This window comes from Nelumbo nucifera, chromosome 4 (assembly GCF_055504915.1).
Source record: "Nelumbo nucifera cultivar China Antique chromosome 4, China Antique-T2T, whole genome shotgun sequence".
Taxonomy (NCBI): Eukaryota; Viridiplantae; Streptophyta; class Magnoliopsida; order Proteales; family Nelumbonaceae; genus Nelumbo; species Nelumbo nucifera.
Window position 1 is genome coordinate 1,648,101 of NC_142652.1, and position 20,957 is coordinate 1,669,057.

Below are 20,957 nucleotides of genomic sequence, written 5' to 3' on the forward strand. Positions count from 1 at the left end.
GTTGTTGTTGAACTTGAATATCTGGAGTAAGGGGATGATAGACATTGAGTTCATTCCTTATATTCTTCATGCAGGCATAGTACTCTTCTAGTGTTTTGGTTCCTTGTTGTAAATCAAAGTATTCCTGATACAGCTGATATACTCTTGTTGTGTTATCTTGTCCAGAATATAGCTTCTTAGCATGCTCCCATATATCCTTAGCCGTATCAAGGAACATGAAGTTGGCACTGATTTTGGGTTCCATACTATTCCACAGCCAAGTCATGATTTGAGCATCTTCTTGTTCCCAATCATCAAACCCTGGAGAGTCAACCGGTGGCTTTTCATCTCTTACATGCTTTACTTTCTTCTTTGCCTTGAGAAAAACTTCCACTGATTTAGCCCATGGGACATAGTTCTCCCCATTTAGCTTAATTGAGGTCATTTGTACCCCTAGGTAGTCGGAGGAAATTACTACACTAGGTTTCTGATCATTGTAGCCATCTCCTATTGCTGCCATTGTACTCTTCCACAGTTGTCTCTAACTTTACTTCTCAGCTACAAGCTGATTGATGTTCACAGTTTGATATTTCAGCACCTATTGCAGCCTCTAAACACCACAGTGGAAGCACACACTTGTTCTTATTCGCACTACTGCTGACTTCACACACTTACGTCCCACATAAGCATCAGTTTACCATTCACTAATCACAAGTAGAGGCCCTCTTACAACCACTCAAGCACCACAACACAGCCAAATCTGCTGCACCCAGTTCAGACTTGTTTAACACACTTAAGAGGGCATTACACAACCACAAGGAGTTCGGCAAGGTCACTGTATTCTACCTTACACCACTCGGCCACTTACAGCAGCGCTAACACCATTCAACAACTTACAGCAGCCCTACACCATTCGGCTACTGCACACACAACCCTTCCTAGGGCAACAATGAACCTAGTTCTAGGTTCTACTCAATACTAACAGCTTCTTGTAGGGTTTCTACCCAGAAATATAAGTAACACTAGAAGAAGAGAGAACCGACCTTCCTTTGAGAATATCAATCAACCATTCACTGTTGAAGTCACTTTCCTTGTTGAAGAAGGTTATGCGCAGTAGAGAGACAAGCTGTAATGTTTCTGACCTAGGGCGAACCAGTTCTCTTCATCGACTAACCAGAAACGAAGGTGAAGAGTCACGAACAATGCTGAGGTGCTTTACCAACTGACTTAGGTCAGGAGCATGGCTCTGATACCATGTTTCGATTGCTGCTACAGTAGTCCGAACAGGAAGAGGAGAAGAAGAAGAAGAAGAAGAAGAAGAAGAGGGGTCTGTCGAAAATCTGATGGTTAACCCATCCAGTCGACCCCCTTAATCTATATTAGATTCTAATAATGTTTACAAAGACAGAAATGCCCTTACTTAAGTGTGGGGCAGAGTAACTCCAATAACACTGCCACATAAGCAAGTTACTTAATAAACAAAAGAAGACTAAATTACCCCTATTCGGCACATCTTAACACAACAGTTAGTTGGAAAACTTCTTTATCTTTGCTTCACACGACCCGACATCAGTTATGCAGTCAGTGTAGTTAGTCAGTATATGCACTCTCCTAGAACTATTCACCTCCTTGCAGTTGAGAGGATATTAGCATATTTGAAGAGGTCCCTAGGCAGGGGCATTTTGTTTAAGAATAATGACCACATGAAGATAGAAGTTTACACAAATGCTGATTGGGCTGGGTGTGTTGATGATCGAAGATCTACCTTTGGATATTGTGCCTTTGTAGGGGGTAATCTTGTCTCCTGGAAGAGTAAGAAACAAAGTGTTGTTTCTCGTTCCAGTGCTGAAGCTGAATATAGGTCCATGGCAAATGGTGTTGTTGAGATTCTATGGTTGAGATCATTACTTGAGGAATTGGGTATTGTTTATGAGAAACCCCTAATGTTGTACTATGATAATCAGGCTGCCATTAATGTAGCCCATAATCCAGTACAGCACGGCAGAACTAAGCATATTGAAAGGAACCGGCATTTTATCAGAGAAAGAGTTACATCTCAAGAAGTATACCTTCCATACATCACCTCCGACATGCAGCTTGTAGACCTTCTCACCAAGGCTGTTTCAAGAAAGAAGTTAGAGGAAGACCTATGCAAGTTGGGAATGGCAAACATCTATTCCCAACTTGAGGGGGAGTGTAGGAAACTGTGGACCCCACACTAGTGTACTCGTATGACAGTCTGAGTTGTATTTAGATTTAATTAAGTCATTGATTAGGATTAGTTTTTAATCTTATCTTATCTTATCTTGCCATGTAAGCATTAAGTCCTACTACAATTATACAACTGTGTATATAAATTTAAAGACTGGGGCAGCTGTTTCATAACACCAACCACTCTCTTCTTTCTAAAACCCATCTACGAGTTCTCCCTCTCCATCTCTCTTCTTCTCTTCTCCTTTTTCTTTAATTTTCTGTTCAAAGTCTAAAAGATATCTGTAGTCTTGTACGACTACTTATCTCATTTGTGGAGATTATAGAATTTGGTGAGGGCACAAATGTGACTTTATGTAAAGATATAGTAGTAGGCAGTAGTCATTAGACCCTCTTTTCTAGTACAATTTTACTTCCAATTCTTCCCAAAGATATTAAAAGGAACAAAACTCCTCTTCTGTAATTTTCTGTATATGTTTACTTTAACAGTTAATTTTAATGTGTTTGGTGTTGCCATCTGTTTTTCCCTGTAGAAGTTCTAAGCTTGACCTCGGCTTGTTTGTTGTAAAGGATTAAAAAGTGATATTAATAATTGTCTTGGGGAAATAAAATGCAATATTTCTTTCATGAGATTAATCTTTGTAGGGATATTTGTATGGCATAGAAGAAGTATGAACTGGGGATTAGATAAACTTGTTACTTGGAATGGGGCATGACCTTGGGAAAATATATAGTGGGGGATTTTCTTACAAAAAGAATAGTAGTGGAGGGTTTCATATCTTGTGGATGTCTTCCAATGTAAACTTTGGGAAGTTTTATAGTGTAGGAATAGCACAATATCTGGGGATTTATAGGGCTGAGATGAACAATATTTGGGGATTAGATATAGAGTTTGTGCTGAAGTAGGCTAAACTTTGGGAAGTATTATAGTGTAGGAAGTTATGCTTTAATTCCTTCTAGATGTCTTCCCAATACAAGCAAATATTGGATGTTGACCATTTATCCTATTTCTTATGTAGGACTTCATGTCTATGAATTGTGTATTTTCCTTGAGCTCTTACACAGTCAGCTTGGTTGACGCTTTGTTTTTGTGTTGCTGAGAGAATTCATTCATCAGAGTGGGACTAACAATGGTATTTGAACTGTTCTTTTCCCATAGCTGCGTGGAAGGGTGGGGCGGGCAGATAAAGAAGCTTATGCACATTTATTTTACCCTGACAAATCACTGCTATCTGATCAAACATTGGTATGTTTTCTTCATCAAAGTTTCCTTTAACTGCTTATTATTTGGGAGCATCTAATATGTACTAATTGAGGTTTATAAGTCATCATATTATCTGTACATGTTGCATTTGTTGGTTCAGAATCTTCCATCTTGGTGTTCACGAATTATCCAAGTTCTTGTGAACTCATTTACTGTTAATTGGGAAGAACTTGGATTTTTTTTTCTCTTCTTTAACTATTTAGATACAATTTTGAATTCAGGAGAGGCTTTCAGCTCTTGAAGAGTGTCGGGATCTTGGGCAAGGTTTCCAACTTGCAGAGAGAGACATGGGTATAAGAGGATTTGGGAATATTTTTGGTGAACAGCAGACAGGAGATATTGGAAATGTAGGCATTGATCTCTTCTTTGAAATGCTTTTTGAGAGTTTGTCCAAGGTAAATCTGTTCTATTTCTTTACTTTTTTAGAGAAGCATCATGGCTGTACAATGATGTTTTTAGATGTGTAAAACGGGCTGTACTGGGCTGGCACGGCACAGCCCGCGTGCGGCCTGCGGATTGTGCCTTCCTCCCCTAGTATATTTTGGGGGGTTGGCCCGGCATGGCCCGAGCCCGTGTGGGCCAGTGCCGGGCCTGGCCGGACCATGGACCGGGCCAAAGTTATTTATTTAAAAAATTGAAAAAAACTTAAAATTGTAATTTTATATGAATTTTGATGTATACAATTGCTTATATATACAATAATTAAATAAAATAGTATAATAAAATTGAAAAAAAATGTTTATTTTATTAATACATTATATACTGTATTTTATTATATGATTATAATTTGTATAGTATATTATATATATAAATATATAAAATAAATATTATATATATAATATGGGCCGGGCCACGGGCGGCACAGCATGACAGTGCTGAAACCCCAAGCCTGGCACAGCCCATTGACCCATACAAATCGTGCCAGGCCGGGGCACGGCCCGTGGACCATCGGGTCGGTCTGGTTTTCTATTTACTGCCATAACTGTTGTCAATCACCATTTTCTCACTCAGGCATGGAGAAAAAAAAAATCATGTATAAAGTTCAGGCTTTAGCACTCTGAACTTTGGAAAAGAATCTTTCTTTCAACCATCTTTATTCAATAAATTCATATAAACTAAGAGCATGAGAATAGAACAATATCTTGGGAGTTATAGGGCTGGGATGAACAGGACCAGGACACCATATACATGGCTGATTATGAAGACATCTCTGTGTATATTGTCTGGATATGCCATATAAGACTCTACAAGAAAATCCTCAAACTTCAGGCCTGGAAAAACTAGTTATAGAAAGCAATTTATGCCCACTAGTAGATATATGAGTGCATTAGCCATTAGTGAAATGCACACATAAAACCAATAAGGTGGTTAAGGTGTGTTTTATGGAGAGAGACCAACTTTTTGGGTGGGGTTGGGGGAAAGAAAGTTAGGTACTGGTATATAATGTAGGACAATAGGAATGTCTTTATCTTAAATGTTCTTAGCATCTGTTGATAAAAAAAAAATATTCTTAGCATCTGCTGAGAGGTATTTTTGCTTTCAGGTAACTGGTTAACTGGCTTCACTGTCCATTTAATCACAATCTTTTGGTTCACAATTTATGTCACTTGCAGATATTCTGATTTCCTTTTCTTTGGCATTCAGGTTGAAGAGCACCGGCTGGTCTCGGTTCCTTACCATAGTGTACAGGTATCTAGTATCATCTGAGAACTAGGTTCATTAAATGTAAGAATCAACCTCATGCATGATAGTTGTACTACCTAGTAACTGCATATTGGGATGCATAGCATACCCGGGGACGGGGGGCTTTGAACTTGATTGAACCATGGGGATGTGTTCAGTCTGAAGTCAACCCTTACAAATGAATGTAACCACCCAATTAATATTTTCCTTGGTTGAAAGAGATCAAGCTTATCTGGCTTACAGTCTAGATATGTGTGTAGTTTGGATGGCTGCAGCCATCAAACGAGGTTTATTGAGGCAATTGCCTGTGGAGAATCCATCTAATTGTGGTTAGATATCTAGATGCTTTCCTTCATATGGGCTGATATTCTGGATAACAAATCGAGTGTCTATACTAGCAAGACTGAACATTATTTTTTTTTCTTTATATATTGGCTTTAAATAGAACGGATTGGTGAAACAGGATCATGTAGCTGACCCCATATAATTGGGATAAGGCATGGATGATGATACAAATGTCTTCTAGACCTTGGTTGTTAGTAATATGCATTTAAATACATTTCTCAATGGTAATTTCACCTTCTTATATTATGCCAGCTTGATATAAATATCAGCCCCCACCTCCCGTCAGAGTACATAAATCATTTGGATAATCCCATGGAAATAATTAACGAGGCTGAGAAAGCTGCGGAGGAAGGTGTTTGGAGTTTGATGCAATTCACAGAGAATTTGCGGCGCCAATATGGAAAAGAACCATGCTCCATGGAGATACTATTGAAAAAGTTGTATGTAAGGAGGATGGCAGCGGACCTGGGAATCACTAAAATATATGCTTCAGGCAAGATGGTTGGTATGGAAACAAATATGAATAAGAAGGTTTTCAAATTGATGACAGAGTCAATGGCATCTGATGTTCATCGGAATTCTCTAGTTTTTGAGGATAACCAAGTAAAGGTAATTGTTGATGTTTTTTAAAGTTCCCACTCTTTACTGGTCAAGCTGTGATCTTAAACATGTATTCTGAAACCATCTTGGATCCCTGCAAATTCCGAGAAATACTTGTTTAGATACAGGGCTGTGGCCCTGATCCATATAAAAGGAGTTGCCACCTATCATGTTGAAGGTGGTAGATCCCTTATTAGAATTGTAAAACAAGGAAATGACTGCAATACCCATAAATAAAACCAGAGGGAGTTTGGGTAAAGATGTTGCATTTTCAGTGGAGAAAGGGGTGAATCACTCCCACTGAACTAGGGGTTGTCTACTGAAGTCTTGGGAATGTCAATGGTTTGGGTCAAACTGATGGACCCAAACCATCCAAACCCTATTATACAGGGCCTGAGTATGCATTTTGAGTCCCAATTATAATAGAGTTGGGACTACTTTACCCGATGTGTTATCAAGCCTGTATTTAATTAAATAAATAAAAAGGAGGCTTCTGGTATGAACCTAGAAGGGGAAGAGGTGGAGAAGAAGAAGAGGAGAAGAAAAGAAAGGTCGAACAGAATAGGGCTTCACAGTCTCTATTGAAAGAGAGAACTGCCGCCCAGAATGTTTAATTCATAATAAAAGGTAATATTACACTATTACCCCTGTATACAAATGCTTGAGAATAGAGACAAAAAACACTGATTTAAAGAAGGGAAAAGACTAAAATAACCCTTGAACAAAGTTGTATTTTAACACTCCCCCTCAAGTTAGAGCATCCGAGCACCACTCAAGCCTTCGGTAAATAAATCAGCTAGTTGATCTTCAGACTTCACGTATGGGGTAATGATTTTTCCACTGACCACCTTTTCTCTAACAAAGTGACAATCCACCTCTATGTGTTTGGTCCTCTCATGATACACTGGATTGGAAGAGATATGAATGGCAGCCTGGTTGTCACAAAATAGCTTCATGGGGGTTGTGACTGATATTTCCATCTCTTGTAACAATTGTCTCAACCACACCAACTCACATGTAATGTGGGCCATGGCTCTGTACTCAGCCTTAGCACCACTCCTGGCCACCACATTCTGCTTCTTACTTTTCCAAGTAATCAAATTCCCTGCCAAAAAAGTGCAGTAACCAGTTGTTGATTTCCTATCAATAGCCGACCCTACCCAATCAGCATTTGTGTATCCTTCCAAGGAAAGTTCTCTTTCTTATACAACAACCCTTTACCTGGAGCCCCCTTCAAATAGCGTAGAACTCTAACAATACCTTCCCAATGGATTGTCCTTGGGTTTTGCATGAATTGGCTCAACAATTCAATACTGAAGGAAATGTCAGGTCTTGTAATGGTTAAATAAATCGGTTTTCCATCTACTCTCCTGTATTGTCCAGGATCAGCTAGGGGCTCCCCCTCACTATCAGACATCTTCACATTCAGATCTATATGGGTATCCATTGGATTTGCCCCTAAAAGACCAGTTTCTTCCAACAGGCCAAGCACATACTTCCTTTGTGAGAGAGAGATTCCCAACTTTGACCTTACTACTTCTATGCCCAGAAAATATTTCAAGTGCCCCAAGTCCTTAGTCTGGAACTGGTTTTGTAAAAATCATTTGAGCTTTTCAATGCCATGCTCATCACTTCCTGTGACAATGATGTCATCAACATAGACTGCTAACACATTCACAGTCCCTCTTCAAACTGCCGAGTAGGAGGAGTCTAAACCACCATCAAACAGTCGACCAACGATGCAGCTTGAGGCATAGAAGCCTCTTAACCTTCTGGGCGATCAGTCCTTTTAGGTTCTTCCCCTTCCTCTCTTCTCGTATTGGTATAAAACTCAGCTGAACCAGTTGCAGGCGTCCTTCACTGATGCAGTCAGGAAACTCGATCAACCAGGCTCTGATACCATGTTATCAGGTCTGTATTTAATTAAATAAATAATGAGGCTTCTAGTATGAGCCTAGAAGGGGAGGAGGTGGAGAAGAAGAAGAGGAGAAGAAAGGTCAAACAGAATAGAGCTTCACAGTCTCTATCGAAAGAGAGAACTGCCGCCCAGAATGTTTAATTCATAATAAAAGGTAAAATTACACGATTACCCCTGTATACAAATGCTTGAGAATAGAGACAAAAAGCACTGATTCAAAGAAGAGAAAAGACTAAAATAACCTTAGAACAAAGCTATATTTTAACATGATGCACTTGATTAAGACTCAAACCGATTATATATATTAGCACATGATAAAAATGCCTCCCAACATTTTATATGTGTTTCTTGTGGTTTACCTTTATTCTATAATACTTTCATATAATATGTATAAAATTGTCAATTTATAGGGCATATATAAGATATTTTGAGAAGAGAAAGCAAGAGAAATAGTAGCCAAAGGCTTGCCCATTATAAGTGGGTCTCATCAGGTCAGACCTGATAAGCCTGATTAATAATAGGGGTGGTCTAGATTTCTTACTTACAGATACTATAGGATCTGGATGTTTTCTTGTCAGCTCAAGATCATGTCTATGCTGACCTGGACTAGACCTGACCAATTGACAGCCCTAGTTTATGTCTAAATTAACAAAAAGAAGGCAACGTCGGTTTAGTTTTTCCTTAACAAATTATATAAAGAGCAATGAAGTTTTAGATCTTTTATTGCAAACAAGATGAATGGAATTACAATGGAGTTACAAGGGGCATTGTACCAAATACTTTACAGAACTTAAAGCATCATAATATTAATTTAATATGGTGACCTGGACTAGACCTGACCAATTGACAGCCCTAGTTTATGTCTAAATTAACAAAAAGAAGGCAAAGTCGGTTTAGTTTTTCCTTAACAAATTATATAAAGAGCAATAAAGTTTTAGATCTTTTATTGCAAACAAGATGAATGGAATTACAATGGAGTTACAAGGGGCATTGTACCAAATACTTTACAGAACTTAAAGCATCATAATATTAATTTAATATTACTTATCTATACTATATAAATCAGATACTTGCCTTGGTTTCGGTGCAGGTCATAAAAGTTAAAATTTGATTATATAATGTTACTTCATATCTTTACCCTTTGCTTGCAAGATGTGCATGGGATGTGCCCTTACAGTAGTTTAAAAATTATATGCATATCTATCATAATTTAATAATGAAATATTTAAAACAACAAACATAATAAAAAAAGAAATCTATTTTAATGGATAATAACTTTTAAGGTCCTCGGCCTTCCACCATTGCACATGTTTTATTAGTTATATCCTCTGGGTTACTTATTGCTTTTAGTTGGTAAGCTCATTAAATATTAATTTCCAGTCTCAACAAAAAAAGTTCCTACTTTCCTGCATCTTTGACATGTGTACAACAGAGGCAGGTAAGAGGTTAATCCCTGTACTTAGTCATCATTAGGTGGCTCTGTTGAACGCTAATGTTTCCTATTGTGTTCTTGCTAACATGATTTAGGGTGGTCATTAAGTTCCTATTTCAACCTTTTGGTGTCTCGCAGGCAGAGCTTCTTTTGGAGCTACCAAGAGAACAACTCCTTAATTGGATATTTCAATGCTTGGCTGAATTACATGCTTCACTACCAGCCCTCGTAAAATACTGATTGTATATACTGGACAGCAAATACTTGATGTGCTTTTTCCTTTGACTCACCCCTGGGTAGATCAAAATTGCATATTATCATGTGGCAGAGCGTCATAGAAGTCAGAGAACTCGCATTATCCTGCACTGAAGTCCTTAGAATGTTACCACTTGGATTCCAAAGCTGGGTTGCCCTAGTATGGATCATGTGAAGTTACAATTCTGTGAGTTTAAAGCATCAGAAAGATGAAAGTTGATATGGATTCGAAACTTAGTATACGGTGGGGGTGGAGTCTGATAAAAACCACATTATTTACCTACAGGTATGTGTAGTTTTAACTCAAGTGCACAACTGACGTAAACCTTTTTTTTTTAATCTTTTACCTTCAAGGCTTTGGCTGTTGATGTTTATGGTGCTAACTAGGTTCCCTTATTTCAGGATTTTAGTATAAATAGAGTGCGTGGGGTGCATAGGTGGACTTCAAATGCATGTTCTATGGCATAAGACAATGATTCACAAGGTCTAGAAGAGAAAGCTGCAGTTGAAACTTCAAATTTTACTGAGTTCACCACCATCAATTGTAGGCTTTTAATTGTAGTGAACTACCCGAATATGCGATATATACACGACCTTGGTTGCTAGGATTTGGATCCAAAATATTGTATCTGATTATGATATGGTCCATGGGTTAAAGGCCTTATTAGAGGCCGGTTCTGGCTAATGGGTACTCAATAAACATATATGAACACTGATCAGGATATTTATAAATGCGGAATGAGTAAATTCAAATTATTTTCCTTTTTCTTTCAGCCATTTACATTCATTGAAAAACCTTTGAATTTTGTTATTTTTTGTGTATACATTTATATGATATCCTAGAACCGAGAACCATCCATATAAAAAAATCTAATTCCATTGAGAACTTGAGGCATCTGCTTCTTTTCTGCACGCAGATTCTATAATCAATTTTATCATCCTGCCTCATTCTAGAATCCACTTGCGACCTGATTCTAAATGATCTGAATCTCAGGGTCTCTTTAGTTCGTAGGAATAGGTGCTTGGAATCGGAACCGCAATGGCCTATTCTGATTTCAATCATTTGGTTGATCAGAATGAGATTTTCCCATATGAGGGAATGGCTATTCCACCGAACCCCATGGGAATGTGATTTTCATTCCAACTTTTTTATTTTGTATTTTTTGTTAGGGTAAAATATAAATACCTCCCCTGAAGTTTTTGACAATCGTAAAAATCTCTTCTATAGTTTTACTTTAGCAAAAACTTTTCCCCTATTTTTAAAAAATTCAATAAATATCTCATTTATGTTAATTACCAAGACGAAAAAGGCTAAAGAGATAATCAATTTTTTTAAAATACCTATTTTACCTTTTATGAATTAATTGGTATATATTTTTACTAAAATAGCCCTGTCTCAGCAACTCAACCATGGCGGCAGATGGATGACAATGTCAGACGTCTAACGATAGTATCGGAAATTTCGCTCAGCAACAAAAACGGTACTCTGTTTTCTCGTTTAGCAACTGGAAATTTCGTCCAACGATGGGCAACCATGCTTCCTCCAAGGTGGGCAACCCTGTAATGGGAATTTCGTTCATTACAGGGCTAGCACCAAAGTTGATAGCTCTTGCTGGCTCAGATCCAAATAACCGATCACCACACTGGTTAGCCCTTCTATATATATGCGATCCGCTTCATCAAGACAGACGTTCTGCTCCCCCATCCTCCCTTATCTCTGCTCTATCGATCATCACCATGTCTCAGCTTGCTGTTTTGTGTAACGAACTGCCCTTAAAGATTGCTTGTCTCACCATTCAGAAACAATAGACCAAACTTAATGCCAAAGTGACAACCATGCCTTCGGAGGCCTCCTCCACTATTAATTCATGTCCCATCAAAACCGTCGTGGTTTTAGTCCAAGAAAACCGCTCCTTCATCAACCCAGAAATTGATGGTGTCACCGGGAAAGAATACAACTTGATCTCTGCAAAGGATCCCAACTTGGAACGGGTTTACTTTGGGAACCTACAACTTGATCTCTGCAAAGGATCCCAACTCGGAATGGGTTTACTTTGGGAACCAATCGGAGTACGTCGACCCCGACCCTGCTCACTCGTTTCAGGAAATTTACGAGTAGGTTTTTGGTGTTCCATGGGGACAGTAGTCATCATCAGTTAATAAAGGCGGCGTCGCGACGACATGAATGGATTTGCGCAGCAGGTAGAGAGCGTAGAGAAGGGGTTGTCGGAGACAGTGATGAATGGGTTTAGGCCGGAAGTAATATCGGTATACAAGGAGTTGGTGTCGCAGTTTGCAGTGTGTGATAGGTGGTTCGCGTCGCTTCCCAGTTTAACGCAGCCAAACCGGTTATTCGTGCACTCTGCAACGTCGCACGGATATATCAATCACGACACTATGAAGCTGATCCAAGGGTTCTCATAGAAGACCATATTCGATTCTTTGGATGACGCCGGTTTATCTTTTGGGATATATTACGCCAACCTTCCTTCCACGCTTCTCTACAGGTAAGCAAGCTTTCCACTGTGCCAAGGCCCAGTAAGGTCTTCTGTGGAGGAAGCATGGTTGCCCACCCATTACAGCATGATTCCTCCTGTAGTGAACGAGAAAACAGAGAGTATCGCCATGGTTGGACGTCTGACATTGTCATCCATCTGCCACCATGGTTGTCCACCCATTAAAGAAAAGGGAAGGTTGGAGGGGGGAGTGCACCGCGTGAGGAAGAAGATGAACAGTGTTCCACTGGAAGTGAGGTATTTGTTGAATTTTTTAAAAATAGAGAAAAAATTTTTGCTAAAGTAAAACTATAGGAGAAGTTTTTAGGATTGTCAGAAACTTAGAGAAAGTTTTTGTATTTTACCTTTTTATAAAAACATCTTTACCATTCCAAAGCCCTAATCAATTCAATTCCTGACCGTTTTATTTAGACTTTCCATCCAAGTAGTTGCCGTTGACCACCATCTCCAGTGAGGTAAGGCTGCCGTCGATCACTATCTCTTCTTCCTTTTCTTCCTCCACTCCCTCCTCTATTATCTCTTTTTTCTTTCCTTCCTTTTCCCCTTAGTTGCCACCACCGTTGCTAATAATCTAATACTACTGGCAGTCGGTATTAGCCCAACTGAACAGAGATTAATGTGCCCTCTTCTTCTTCGAAATCAACCACCGTTCTTTCTTCTTTCTTCTTCTAATTGGGGTAAAACTGCAAATTTCAGTTGATTCTGATTTTGGTTTCGAATTGAATCAAACAACAATAATTGGAATTCAATTAAGATTCCCATCTTTGGGAATAGACAATTTTGATTCTGATTCTTGGAGATTCCCACTTTGATTGTGTTTGGAAACAATGCAAATAGAGTTGAGTTAGCTTTGCATTGACAAATTTACCTTCTTACCAAACAGGCTTTTAGCTGCAATGGATACAAACATGAATTCCAACAAAGTATATGGCTTTTTTTATCAAAAAACCCATTTGAATGCAAATTTTATATCTCATTATCGATATAAGCATGCATTGAAAAATGTATTTTCTTTCATTTATCAATACATAAATGCATTATTACCAAATACCAGCAAAACTGAACCAAAGCGTAAATTTACGCTGAATCGGGATTTAGATTTCGTTTCCAAACGCAGCTCAGTAATTCAAATTAAAGGAAAGTAAATGAGTTATATGATTATTGGTAACTAACGTTATAAAACATTGTGGTCTCGTGAAAATATTGAGTACTACAAACAATTAGGCAAACACTTTAATGGGGTCCAATATCCTACCTTGTAGGGTGAAGAAATCCGAGAATTGCATGAACTCGGTCAACATTTTTCTTTAAATTACATAAAATTAGGTTTTTTCTAAAAAAAAAAAATCTAAACTCTAAAGCCCAACCAAATCTCCCCCTAATTGATGGTGGCTTAATTAATAAGTGTTCTGGATTAGTTGAAGAAGAAACTTGAGATCAAATTCTGTTACGGATTTATGAATATCAGACTATGAAACAAGGTTACTCCGCTGTTTAGCCTCATGAAGCTAATAATAAATAAAATGGGTTTTTATAGTTCAGTCCACCCTTAGGGTGGAACTAAGATTTTTAGGAGTGTATTGAATTTTGACTGTGGATTAATGTTAAATCTACAGGGCGATTTATAGGGGGTTACTAATAGATAGAAGGGGTTGCAAATTTCAGACTTCTGAGGTGGATTGCAGTACAGATCGGATAAGGTTACAACCATTGATCTCTATGCACCACTTTTTAGGGGGTTTACTGCAGCGCCTCTGATGCAATCTCCTTTTTAGGGGTGATAAATTTTTTCAATTTTTCTTGCCAAAAAAGTAATAACTATAGTTCAAAGTATCGATACGATATGCTCAATACGGGGCATATCATATCATATCTTTTGAAAAAGATACGGTCCCCCAATTTTCTTTAATAATAAAAAATATCTTATATAAATAAGTATGTATCGACCATTTCTAAGTATCAATGCGATATGAACGAAACTATACTTTAAACCTTCGTAATAACCTAAAATTTAAAAGAATGCGCACTATTACTTCTCTACTCTTAAAGTCTTCGACGCTTGACACTCCCCACTTTATTAGTTATCAATTATCATTGACGAATTAATTGAGTCTGGCCGCCAAGAAAGATGTGAGCCAAACCATTTAGCATGAGCAAAGGGACAGTTGCACAATAGAATAGATGTTCAGGTGTTTATTAATTCCGTCACTTGACAACCAAAGGGACAGACAATAGCGTTCACAAATATTAAGGATAGTTTGTCCCACTGTGCAAAGTCCAACTTCCACAAGAAAAGTAGGATCCTTGGATAGATGTACGTTGACGCCAAAATGCACTATCACAAGCAGACTTCACTTTGTAATGTAATGCATCTCCCCTTTCTATCAAAATATATCATCAAACAAAATAGAAAATGAAGGAGGGAGACGATATACACAATTTCATTGGTTGAAGCCAAGCTCACATAACCTCTATCATTCAAACTCTCTCAAAGTAAAAAAAACACCCGTTTTGCTTTTGCATCAATAGAAAAAGAACACTACTTTGCTCTTTTCCTGCATCTTTCTTCTCGGTGGAACTCTACATTGAGTGGCATGAACGATTAATATAAATTTCCATCGACATACGCCGATATTTGAAATTCAGATCGATCAACGGCTAACTTAGAACATCCGGATCTAGTGTGCTGTTTCTGATGAGTGATTTGACCCAACCTAATAACTAAAGGACACGTGGACACGACTTATCAATAGGACGATAACTTAGTAAGGGGAGTCTTATCAGTAGTTCGGGAGTCCATGTGTTTGGGCATCTCGGCACAGAGCCACTTCAATACTTGAAGTGATATGTATACTTGAAGTGATATGTAATCAACTTCAAAAGCTTTTCAGGGGACTCCAAATCTCCTAGGATCACACCGTATAACGTTAGACTTTATTTTCTCTCCGCCCGAATTGAACAATAACGATAGACTTCATTAGCTGATATGTTATTCTCTTTCTAAAGCGTTGGCTGAGGATTCCAAAATTATTTCGTAAGACCACAACAGTCTCAGGACCATCTAGCTCTCCTACTTCTTAAAGTCTCATCTCGCATATTATTATTACTAAGCATCTGACTAACCTCGCCGAATTAATTAGAAGTAGCTCTCCTACTTCTTTGATTCCTCCCTTTCTTTACAATCCAAGCAACCTACCTAACGACAGGCATCCGAACTGCCCTACAGCTAGGAGCCTTACCATCGTTTCCACCTTCGATGGATCCGAAAATTGAAATCAATACTGGCCACTTTAGAACATCTGGTATGCTGTCTTTCTCCTCTGTGCAACTTCACTGCTGACTAGAAAAGGAGATTTCGCCTGCAAACACCTGCAAACAGATGCCACTAGATTGCTCTCTCCCAGCCAAACAGCAATGGTACAAATGGGAATTTTAACGAACTTTGCATTTACATGAACCGCATAAATTTATATTTGCACTATTCCCAAAAGGAGCATTTCTATTTGCTAAGAGCGAAGGGTTTATTGTTTCAAGGTTTCTTTCGCGAGGAACAGGCGCACTGTCAACTATTGAACCATCTGAAGAGAGGCGACATTTGGAGTTGAGCCAAGCGTCAGCAAGTTGTGTTCAATCTAATTATCTGTAAATCGTATCTTTGCTCCAGTTGTGTTTAATCTCTTGGAAACCTTGTCCAGCTTTCAAATATGTAGGTTATCCCATACCGTCTCTCCACTCTCACTCTTTCACTCCGTAAAAAACCTCTACTCCGTATTACTCAATAAATTCCTTTTATGCTTACAGGTTTGTACGTTTTTGTTTTTGATCTTTTTTGCGCAATATATTCTCTCATTTTTCAATATTGTATCTTGATGCTTTCCTTGATTTGTGTCTGTCAATTCGCGTTCACGGTAATTGATGCACCTCCTACGTGCCACTAGGAGCTTTCTCAGATTTCCAACCTCCCTTTCTAATCCCTCCGACGGCTCTAATCTGGTATGGACAATCATCGCTCGCCATTACAACCATAACTTCCCTTTAACTTCCTTAGACAAACTCGCTAACGCCAACCAGTTCAACCAAATTCTCTCTTATGCTATCACCACAGGACTCTTCAACAACTCTTTTATAGCAAACAAACTCCTCTTCCTCTGTCTTTCATCCCCCAATCTTCCACTTGCTCCTGCCCTTTTTTCTCAAATCCGGAATCCAAATCTCTTTGCGTGGAATTCCATGTTCAGAGCTTACGCCAATGGTTCTTCTCCCGAAGAATCCATCACTCTTTACAATGCCATGCGACGTGAAGGCGTCTTGCCCGATAACTATACATTACCTTTTGTTCTCAAAGCCTGTGGGCGATTATCAGTTATTGAGAAAGGGGAAGAGATTCACTCGGTAAGTCTGAAATTGGGATTTGAGTTTGATGTATTTGTGCAGAATTCACTTATTTCGATGTACTCAGTGTGTGGTTTGGTTGAAACTGCTAGGAGGGTTTTTGATTTGGTTCCAGTCTGTGTCAGAGATGTGGTCTCTTGGAATAGTATTATCTCGGGGTACTTGCAGAAGGGCCTTTGTGAAGAAGCATTGAAGGTGTTTGGTAAAATGTTGGATGGTAGATCGGAGAGACCAAATGAGTTGACTGTGGCAAGTGTACTGACTGCTTGTGGAAGGATTGGAGACCTTGATTTGGGTAAGAAGATTCATGGATTTCTTATGGCAAGTGGGATTGTCTTTGATGTCTTTCTGGGCTCCTCTTTGATTGACATGTATGTAAAATGTGGGCAAACAGAGGATGCTCGGAAGGTTTTTGACAGACTGCCACACAGAAATGTAGTCTCTTGGACTTCTATGATAGCAGGCTATACCCATTGTGGTCTATTTAGGGAAGCAATTAACTTATTTAGGGAGATGCAGGTTGCAGGTGTGATGATATATGAAGCAACACTTGCTTGTGTAATTTCTGCTTGTGGACATCTGGGTGCTCTTGATCAGGGAAGTTGGGTACATGCTTATGGTGAAAGGAATGGCATCAAGATGAACCTCCCAGTGAAGAATGCATTGATTGATATGTATTCAAAGTGTGGAAATATTGATAAAGCTCTTGAAATTTTCCATGAGTTGATTCAACCAGATGTGTTTTCATGGACAGTTATGATTTCTGGGCTTGCAGTGAATGGTAAATCTGAGAAAGCAGTAGACTTCTTTTCACAAATGGAGATGTCAAGTGAAGTCAGACCAAACGAAGTCACCTTCCTTGGACTATTATCTGCTTGTAGCCATGGTGGAATGGTGGAAAAGGGGTTTTATTATTTTGGTTCTATGACAAGAACTTATAATCTCACCCCTCGTATTGAGCACTATGGATGTATGGTTGATCTTCTAGGACGTGCCAGTCTTTTGGCTGAGGCTAAGAAGTTTCTCATGGAAATGCCCATTGAACCTGATGCAGTTATTTGGCGAGCACTGCTTTTTGCCTGCAGGAATAACAGGAATATAGAAATGGCAGAATTTGCAGCAAAACAGATTCTGCAGTTGGAACCAAGAAAGTGTGGAACTCATATTTTGTTGTCCAATATTTATGCTTCAGTTTCAAGGTGGAGTGATGCAGAAAGAATTAGAAAAATTATGAATGTTCATGGGATTCAAAAGCAGCCAGCTTGCTCTTTTATTGAAATAAATGGTGTTGTTCATGAGTTCTCTATTGCTGATACTTCACACCCTGAAACCAATATAATCTATAAGATGGTTATTGGAATGGATCAACTTTTACGATCTGAGGGATACATGCCCGATCTTTCATATTATGTCAACATGTGAGGAGAAAGTTGAAGCATATTGGAATCTAAATCAACTATGTTCTATCATCTGTGCATGAAATGTGCTTGTTTTATAAACTGTATGGATTCATTGCCATCAATTTATCCATATCTTAAGTCAGGAGGATTGGTATCTTCATTGGATAAGATTCTTCCCAAGTAATGAAAATTATTTCTGCAACTTAATGGAAGACGCTCAATGATCACTACATCAGGTATTTCCGCTTGGCAATTCACTCATTTGGTGTCCTTTTTCTCTACAGACTTTGTGAAACAAAGAGTTCCTTTAAGAAATTTCAAGACATTAAACCTGTCATTGCGATGGAAAGCAGGACTCAAGGCAAGAGGTTTGCTATGTACTTGTCATCGAGGCTTGTCTAGAGAACATAGAATAAAAAATGATGGTAAACACTAAACAATGGCATTTTAATATTTATTTTTATTAAAATGTAGAATAAAGAGCAAAAGCTGGCATGAGAAATGAGATAAATTCTTTCTTCTTGGATTTTGATATGCAGTATGAGAAGCTGGTTAAGGATCTTTTTCCTCTTAACCTTCCCTCCTCCAATTCCAGTTCCTCATTGAAGCCCAACAACATATTTTTTTATTAGCAACAGAAAACAGAATTTTATTATAGATATAGCAGCACGACAAGAGGTTGTAGCTTTTCATTACAAATATAGAGTATGAGCATAGCCCCTGCTATCCCACCCCAATACAGATCTTACAAATGAACCCAATACAGCTGATGTCTAGTAATCCCTTGCTTCGCTAAACCAGCAGCCAAGCCATTTGCTAATCTTTGTACCCACTGAATTCCTATTTGTATAGTCTTGATATCCAATTAAACCTTTTGGTTTCATTTCTGTAACACCAATTTTATCATTCACAAATATAATGCAAGGAGCTTTCTCCTTGGCCTTCTTGAAGAGATCATGAACCTGAGAAGCATGAAAACCAACGAACTCAGATCCAGAGATGGAGAAGAATGGAATACCTGCTTCCCCAGCAATTTCCTTAGCAAGAAGTCATTCCAGTTTCTACATGCACCAACTGCAGTAAATCTCTTTGATTTCTTCAGGACCTCCACTACTTCCATGAAATCCTGCTTTGGCTCATTGACTTTAGCATCATCAAAAGTCACAGTAGTTTTTGGTTCCATTTGGAACTTAGCCTTGGATTAGCCAAAGGAAAGTAAAGCTGAGGGGAAAAAAGCGAGAGGCTCTTTGTTCAATTGAGTCTTCTACTTGCAGCAACAATGGTGGACTGCACTAATGGTGACTACCATGGTGACCAGAGAGAAGACAATTGCAAGTAGGTTATAATCAATCTCTGCAACCTGATTCCATCTTTTTTTCTTTCTTTTGCCAGTTGTGGTCAAGACCAAGTTTTCATAGATCCTGGCTCATCAAGTTGCTTTACTTTTCAGTGACAACATGCTTGCTCTAGTAACCTTCAATTTAACATTTCTCTGTATTTGATAACTCGAAGCAGAGGAGGAAGGGTGGTTAGTTCTGGCATTGAAGTACCGCCCGGTTGCTGGTAATTTTCTTCCATTCACCATTTCAATCAGCTGCTGTGCATCTGATTAGATGATAACTCTGTTGAAGCACTGAATCTTGCAGATTTCAGACCTTTTATTAGGGCTCAAAATTCTGCATCATTGCTTCACTGTGTTCTGAATGAAGTGCTTCTCTGTTGACCACAGAAACAACCACAATAGTGAAGATTGAAAAGGAATTTTGCTTTTGTTTTACAAAAATGTTGAAGAAGATACTTCTATTAATAAGTTTCAAAATCATCATCATCATCCATGTCTTATCCCAGCTATATGGGGTTGGTCACATGAATCCTGTTTCACCAATCCATTCTACTTAAAGCCAATAAGTTTCAAAATGGAGTGCATATATTAATATTTTGTTTTTGGTAGGTAATTTCTGATGTTGGGCACACTTGGGAAATTTTGGAGTTCTAATGGGTTGAGGATTTTAGGAGTTTCGGGTAGCTAATAACTTTCTTTTCTTGGTGTAAGCTAGTAGAATATTCAGTTATATGATGAGATTGTTAAGGTTGTTTTAAGTTAGATTTGCTCTGTTTCTCTGTGATTTATCATAGGTTTGTTATAGGAGTTCTGGGTCTCTTTAACCTGTTGTTTAAGTTATATTTGTTATAGGTTGTTTAAGAAAAAGTTAGAATTAGTATTATTTACCTGCTACTAGTCTGGAATCATTTTAGAAAAGTTGTTCCAGTTTATGGTTGCTTTCCTGCTTCAGCGAAGTCCTTGCTATCTAGGTGGTGGGTGCAAGGGATGTCCAAGAAAGGGAGAGCTTGCTGGGATGTGGTGCCTCTAGCAGTCTTGTGGACACTCTGGTCTGAAAGGAATGGGAGAATTTTTAGCAAAAGTCTAATCCAGAGGAGGTGGTAATCAATTGTGAAGTTGACATGTTAAGAGCTCGGTTGTCTACTTATACATGTTTCAGTGGTGATGGCTTTTCTTCCTCCTTTTTGAATATAGATTTTTTGGGGTCCTTAAAGGAATGTTCTACAGAAACTTTTTGCACAGAGGACCATACTTGTATATTTTTTGAAAAAGTTTCCAGTAACATGATCTGTAGTTATCATTTGAACTCAAAGCCCAAGAAAAGGTGCTGAATTTGCAAAGTAAAAAACAGATGAATCCCATTTTCCTGGTAACAAAGAACAAAAAGGCTGATCTTCTCTGAGGTTAAGATCAGGCTCCTATTTAGTTTTATTCAAACATCTAGTATTGCCACTTTCCCATATTTCAGACTGCAATTTCCGCTCTGCAATCAGTTTTGCAAGGGGATTTCAAGGCCACTGAAATTGAAGTATCAACTTTTGTTTATTCAACTCATTGGTAGTATTAAGGGGTATAATGTTCTGTTCAGGTAGTATTAAGGGCTCTATAATGTTTTCATTT

The 20,957-nt window shown here is 38.4% G+C and overlaps 2 protein-coding genes and 1 pseudogene across 15 annotated transcripts in view; 2 read left to right on the forward strand and 1 right to left on the reverse strand.

The window, feature by feature from the left end:
- LOC104591905 (DEAD/DEAH box helicase) overlaps nucleotides 1–10,453 on the forward strand; it is a 47,797-nt gene extending 37,344 nt beyond the window's left edge. For both annotated transcript variants that reach the window (XM_088886575.1, XM_010251042.3), the window contains 6 exons: nucleotides 3,350–3,436; nucleotides 3,676–3,849; nucleotides 5,099–5,143; nucleotides 5,735–6,091; nucleotides 9,571–9,973; nucleotides 10,090–10,453. In XM_088886575.1, coding sequence (XP_088742701.1) covers nucleotides 3,350–3,436; nucleotides 3,676–3,849; nucleotides 5,099–5,143; nucleotides 5,735–6,091; nucleotides 9,571–9,672 — 765 coding nt within the window. In that variant the 3' untranslated portion in view covers nucleotides 9,673–9,973; nucleotides 10,090–10,453. The remainder of the gene's footprint in view (nucleotides 1–3,349; nucleotides 3,437–3,675; nucleotides 3,850–5,098; nucleotides 5,144–5,734; nucleotides 6,092–9,570; nucleotides 9,974–10,089) is intronic.
- Nucleotides 10,454–15,124: 4,671 nt separating this feature from the next.
- On the forward strand, nucleotides 15,125–20,723 carry LOC104591904 (pentatricopeptide repeat-containing protein At1g08070, chloroplastic pseudogene; annotated as a pseudogene). Of its 12 annotated transcripts, XR_016068682.1 has the most exons (6): nucleotides 15,125–15,620; nucleotides 15,738–18,231; nucleotides 18,349–18,420; nucleotides 18,535–19,330; nucleotides 19,446–19,558; nucleotides 20,290–20,723. The product of XR_016068682.1 is annotated as a pentatricopeptide repeat-containing protein At1g08070, chloroplastic pseudogene, transcript variant X10 (transcript). The 12 variants fall into 12 exon arrangements; XR_016068678.1 differs by having other exon boundaries at nucleotides 15,738–19,330; XR_016068680.1 differs by having other exon boundaries at nucleotides 15,738–19,330; nucleotides 20,309–20,723.
- LOC104592015 (ATP-dependent zinc metalloprotease FTSH 2, chloroplastic-like) lies at nucleotides 18,769–19,178 on the reverse strand. Its single transcript, XM_010251157.1, has 2 exons — nucleotides 19,014–19,178; nucleotides 18,769–18,957 (listed from the first exon to the last, which is right to left on the reverse strand). The coding sequence occupies exons 1-2, from the start codon at nucleotides 19,176–19,178 to the stop codon at nucleotides 18,769–18,771; spliced, it is 354 nt and encodes a 117-aa protein (XP_010249459.1).
- Nucleotides 20,724–20,957: the final 234 nt, after the last annotated feature.

Excerpts from the sequence above, each read along its gene's own strand:
- LOC104592015 (XM_010251157.1), bottom strand. The coding sequence starts at position 19,178 with ATGGAACCAAAAACTACTGTGACTTTTGATGATGCTAAAGTCAATGAG. Across the intron at positions 18,958-19,013 it reads GGAAATTGCTGGGGAAGCAG|GTTCATGATCTCTTCAAGAA; the intron begins GTATTCCATTCT and ends CATGCTTCTCAG.